The following is a 5,967-nucleotide window of genomic DNA, read 5'->3' as shown; positions in this document are numbered from 1 at the left end:
GGAAAAACAATAGGTTTATTTAGCATTAATTGAGATGAGGGCTGGGTGTAATTTTCTACTGCAAAGGAGAAATTGGGAAGGAAGGATCAGAAGAAGCTTTTAGAATATAGGCTGGGTCTGACAGCAAGAGATGAATATTCTGTCTTAAGACATTGGTAGTGCAAGAGGCAGGGGATCAAAGCACAGCCCCTTCTTAGTGTGAGGTCCCTTCACCCCTCAATCCCTAGCTCCCTTTCCCACTTCCAACCCTTTCCTTACAGGAAGCCTGGATTGGGATGCCCTGGCACATGAGGGGGCAGCAAAGCAATGGACTGAAAAGTATAGGAGAAGCAGCCGCCAAGAGGTGAGCTTGTGTTTCTCTTTTCTGTTTTGGGCCCCTAGTGGCCATCTTTGTGTCCATACTGTCTGCACAGATTGCAATCTAACTGCTTTTCTGTCATTTGATCAACTGGTTGAATTAATTTATCTACCATTGGGTTACTTATTTTTGCCCAACATAATGATAGCCTAAATACTTATGGTCCAAACTCACTTCAGATTTATAGAGCATTAGTCTACCATAGTCCCAAGTGCAAGTAAGAGATCATTTTTTGATTAGCATCTAAATATTCTGCACTGAGAAAAATGCTCTAAGGGGTGAGAGAAATGTATGTGTAATAATGCATTTATATATACATATATAAAATATATACCTGCACATATGTATATAAACACACATAGTCACACATTTATATATATATGTGTACATATACATGTACATACATATGTATATATTATGTATATGTATAGTTTAAATGTAACCTGGACATCCATAAATTACTATGGAACTTATTAAACTACATATCCAAATAAGCAGAACATCACATTTTCAATATTTATATATTGCAGTAGAAGTCTTTAAACATCAAATCTTACTGGTGATTAACAAATTTAATTAAGTATTATCTTAACAGAAAAGTAATATAAATTTGCTGTCTGATGTTTTGTTGCCCTTTGGGAAAATTATACTGTCAACCAGTGTTAAATAGAAAACTTTCAAATCAGTTACAAACTGGCAACAAATAGCAAAGCCTGAATGAATGTGTTCTACATAACATTAAAAAATGACTTGATCCTACTTCTCTTTCATTTGACATCTCTAGCCCTTAATGCCTTTTTCGGAAGACAATCTGTTATGCTGAAGGTGCAAAGAGTCAGGACGAAGCCTCTGAAGGCATGGCGAGGCTTAGTCGACACCTTCCAGATTGGCGTCAGCCAGGTTGGGCGGCTGAGGCCCAGCTGAGGCCCCTACTGGCAGCTCCTCTGCTGCTGCTGGTGGGGGCTGCCTACTGGGCTCGCATGCAGGCACCATGGCTGCAACGTGCTCTTCAGCTGTGCATGCTGGAGTAGGCACATCTGCCTCCATCTCCTGTAGGGAGGCCTCGGTGGGAGCCTGTGGGGCCTGACTGGAAGCTTCTGCCTCTGGCTTCCAGGACTGCTGATCAGCCTGTGCTCCAACAGGGAGACCCTTGCGTTGGGTTTGTGCTTCCAACCCCGCAGGCGAATTACTAGCCTTGGAAGGAGGTTCAGCCTCACTGCCTCCTTCGGCTTCAGCCTGAGGAGTTAGGGGAGGCAGGGGACTCTCTGAATCCCGTGAAGGGATCAGAGGGGGTTGCTCTGGCTCTTTGAGAGCGGCATCACTGCTCTCCTGAGAACTGCTGATTTTGGGTTGGGTTTCTTTGGACGGATGCGGGGTTGACTGTGAATGATGAATTATCATGAAGGCTGTGGCCAGATTTTTCACAGCGGTTTGGACACTATTAACCTCCTCTGCGTCAATCTCTTGATCCGCAGAGACGTTTGACTCTGGCTCTTCATCAGAGGTATGCTGACTTTGGTCATCCTTTTCAGATACTTTTGTGTCTCTGATTTTTTTGTAGAGTTCGTTTCTCTCTTCTTGTAAAGCATGGCAGAGGTTCTCTAGCCTCCCAATTTTCATCACGAAGCACTCATATTCTTTAGCTCTCAGTGCTTTCTGTGATGTGAAAACACACGCACATACACGCACAGACGAAATGACATGATAAGCAAAATGTCCAGGATGCTCTCTGGAAACAAGCAAAACTATTTGTCCCAGAATTTGTCTACTAGGCTCTGGGACCTGGCCACAGAGTAGGGGCTGAACAGATGCTTGGTCATGGACGTCACTTCCTTTTTTGTTGGCATTGTGTACTAGACTGGTAGATTTTTAATCACCATAGCCTGTTCACTGGGAAAGAAAGAGTCAGGCTTCCTTCTGCTTTGGTCCATAGCCTCTCAAATCTTAGAGTAGATGAATTTTCTGCTTTTGAGACTTAGAAGGTAGAAGCAAGACTTGAGGCAAGATAAATGAGATGGACTGGGGCTTGGGTCTCAGCAATGCCTTCCTTATCTATTCTATGAATAAACTGCTATGTGCTAACCCCAGCAGCCATTTGATTTATGTTGATGAGTAATAAGTATATCTCTTTGGAATTGGTTACAATTTGGGAAGAATTGTTGGAACAGTAATTATAACCATAAAAATTCACCACATACTAATTCATGATGCTGGCTGCTCAAATGGTTCAATGTTTTCTTTGAGAAATGTCTGTGTATTTGTGCATGAAAATGTTCCTAATTATCTCACTCCTTTACCCCACCTCTTAGCTACTCTTTGCCTTTGAGACCCTTTTTTCCCACTTGTTACACATGGAGAGACCTTCACCTGTAAACCCTACTTCTCAGGTCAGAGGCCATGTATCTCTGCCTTTGGATTCTCAAAATCTACTTGGAGCCTGGCATGAGATCAGTACTTAAATTTCTATTGGAGGAATTAAAAAGAGATATCTCCATATCTGTTTATATTAGAAAATAGCACATGCACTGGATGCTTGGGCTGGTGTCTTCTTGCAGTATATCCAAATCAACTGATTAATTTATTCAGCACTTGTTATGTGTCAGACACTGGGAAAATTCAAAGTAAAGTAAGACACTCATCCTGCCTTTAAGGAATTCACAGCCCTCAAAGGGGACAGCTGCCCTGGGTACAGCTATTGAATCAACAGGTAAGGATGTGACTTAGGGTCACAAAGCACTTTGTGAGTCTGGACCTGATTCTAAATGGACTTTGCTCTTTTTATATTTATTACAATTTAAAATGTCACATCCCTCCACTGAAAATTCAGCTCCTTTTCAAACATAACCATTTGTACTATTATCAGGTTATAATTGTATCGTAAGTGTGAATATATTGACTAGACAGATGGGATTAAAGCTAAGGGAGAAACTTCCTCACCTCTTCAATCATGTCCAACAGAGCTTTGTTACAGTTCTCAAATCGGGCTTTCCATGTGGCTGTGTCCTTTTCCAGCTTCTTCATTTTCTTAGTTGTCTACAGAAATTAGAGTGTGTGAGTGTTAATCTTGAAGAGTTAATATATCAAGGAAGCTATTAGCTCCATATATGAGACCAGGAGAAGTCCTTTTGTTACCAGCTGCTGAAGCAAACAAATGTTCAACGTCAAGAATGAAGACTGCAGCAGAGCCATGATTTATTTCTGAGCCAGCTAGGGCAGTGGTGAGCAAACTTATTTGCACCTGAGCCAATTCAGGAAACGGGAAATGACTTAGGGGCACATGGTTTTGTCACTGCTTTTTCTTTCATTTAAAAGAAGAATATCTTTATGGAGTCCCATGAACAAGCCTGTAATTTAGGATGTTTACGGTATTGAACAGAAGACTATCACAGTGGGAAAGCTGGCATGGCCTTTTTAGCCATTAAAATGTTGATAATATCTGGGCACATCTGAGAAGTAGCTGCACAAAAGCAGCCTCTGTATTTTCTGGGTCTTTACATTTATAGAGTGAGGTAGAGTTCACAAAAATCCTTGAAACAGTCCCACAAGGAAGGTTCTATTTTCAGCCCCGATTTTATAAATGTGGAAACCAAAGTTCAGAGAGGTAGAGTAATATTTAGGCGAGTTAACAGAAGAGTGGGGCTGCCATTCTTTTATTTCATTTAATGAAGCATATGGAATATCTGGTGGTCACCAGGCCCTGGGCTGGGTGCGAGGAAGTGAGAAGTGAATACAATGCAGCCCGTCTTTTTTGAACCTGAGGCTACTCACGTTCTTGTTTGTAGGATCTCTTCTTTGCTTGGATGAAGTGGAGAACAAGGCATGTATTCAGGTGCAGCTTTCCTGGATGAAACACAGCTGGGCACTCGTGGCATGGTGCCAAGCTGCCTGAGGCTGGGTACCCATGGAGGCCAGAGGCTGGGCCCAAGACTGTCAGCCCCTGGCTCTGTAGAGAAGCTAGGTTTTTAATTTTGATCATATTTTAATTTAGTAGTTTGTAAACTTCTTTTTTTGTTGTTTTCTTGGTTTTTTGTTTTGTTTTGTTGTTGTTTGTTTTTCACTCTGTCGCCAGGCTGGAGTGCAGTGGCGCGATCTCGGCTCACTGCAAACTCTGCCTCCCGAGTTCAAGCGATTCTCCTGCCTCCGCCTCCTGAGTAGCTGGGATTACAGGCGCCTGCCACCACACCTGGCTAATTTTTTGTATTTTCAGTAGAAACAGGGTTTCACCATGTTGGCCAGGCGGTCTCGAACTCCTGACCTCAAGTGATCCACCAGCCTTGGCCTCCCAAAATGCCGGGATTGCAGGCGTGAGCCACTGCGCCCAGCCAGTTATTTGTAAACTTTAAGGTCATCGATCTTTTTAAGAATGTGGTGAAAGCTGTGGGACTACACTTCACAAAAATGTGCATATGTGCATCTTTCTTTGCTAATTTCTAGGGAGCTCTCAGGTCAACTACTAACCCCAGATTAAGAACTCCTGATTTAATATTTATTCCACTCTTAAAAGTACATAATTTTGAAGTAAAAACATCTTTTCCTGTTCTAATTTATACCAGTCTTAAAATGCTAGAATTAAAAAAAGAATTTAAGAAAATCGATAGTTCTATTCTGCAATGGGAGAACTGTAACATTTAACAAGTGTCAATCTTCTTCAGGTTGCTCATTTAATTGTAAAATATATCATAGTATTTTAAAAATATATTTTAAGAGGATGTTTTCTACACTTCAAAACCATTAATGCCAATCCCTGTTCAGAAACACAGTTCTGATGCTGATTTTGTATTGGGAAGACACTGAACAAGCTTTAAACATTACATTAAATAATAATACTGGCACCTCATATTTGAAAAATAATTGTAAAAAGTTTAAATCCCTTCCAAAATACATTAATTTAAGTTCACAATCTTGTGAGTTAGGCAGGGGAAAGTGGTATCTGCATAGATTAAAAGAAAAAAAAGAGGCTAGGAGTGGTGGCTCATGCCTGTAATCCCAGCACTTTGAGAGGCCGCGGTGGGCGGATCACATGAGGTGAAGTGTTCGAGACCAGCCTGACCAACATGGTGAAACCCCGTCTTTACTAAAAATATAAAATTAACCAGACATGGTGGTGCATGCCTGTAATCCCAGCTACTTGGGAGGCTGAGGCAGGAGAATCGCTTGAACCCGGGAGGCAGAGGTTGCAGTGAGCCGAGATCACGCCATTGCACTCTAGCCTGGGCAACAAAAGCAAAATTCCATCTCAAAAAAAAATAAATTAGATTCAGGAAGTTAAGTGAATTGTCTAACACCACTGGAGAACTGAATTCAGGCTTTCATCTTCTCATTCAAGGCTCTGTCAGTTATATCATATTATATAAGTTAAGTTTTCTTCTAAGAAGGTTCTTGTAAGATGGCATTTCCTATCCTAACATTCTTTTGTATATTTGTATAAAGGTTTTTTTTGTTTTGTTTTGTTTCGAGACAGAGTCTTGCTCTGTTGCCTAGGCTGGAGTGCAGTGGCACGATCTCGCTCACTGCAACCTCCGCCTCTTGGGTTCAAGCGATTCTCCTGCCTCACCCTCCTGAGTAGCTGGGACTACAGGCACGTGCCACCATGCCCGGCTAATTTTTGT

At 41.7% G+C, this 5,967-nt stretch overlaps 1 protein-coding gene across 1 annotated transcript in view; it reads right to left on the bottom strand.

Moving 5' to 3' along the window:
* Window positions 1–831: 831 nt before the first annotated feature.
* The window catches only part of TXLNB (taxilin beta), a 50,235-nt gene continuing 45,099 nt past the window's right edge, over window positions 832–5,967 (bottom strand). Inside the window, exons 10-11 of the mRNA XM_011978443.1 lie at window positions 3,296–3,391; window positions 832–2,014 (exon numbers count right to left, since the gene is read on the bottom strand). Of these exons, the coding sequence (XP_011833833.1) occupies window positions 1,226–2,014; window positions 3,296–3,391 (885 nt within the window). The 3' untranslated portion in view covers window positions 832–1,225. The remainder of the gene's footprint in view (window positions 2,015–3,295; window positions 3,392–5,967) is intronic.

Source organism: Mandrillus leucophaeus, unplaced genomic scaffold (genome assembly GCF_000951045.1).
Source record: "Mandrillus leucophaeus isolate KB7577 unplaced genomic scaffold, Mleu.le_1.0 Scaffold194, whole genome shotgun sequence".
In the NCBI taxonomy this organism is placed as follows: Eukaryota; Metazoa; Chordata; class Mammalia; order Primates; family Cercopithecidae; genus Mandrillus; species Mandrillus leucophaeus.
This window is presented reverse-complemented; position numbering and strand designations above follow the sequence as displayed.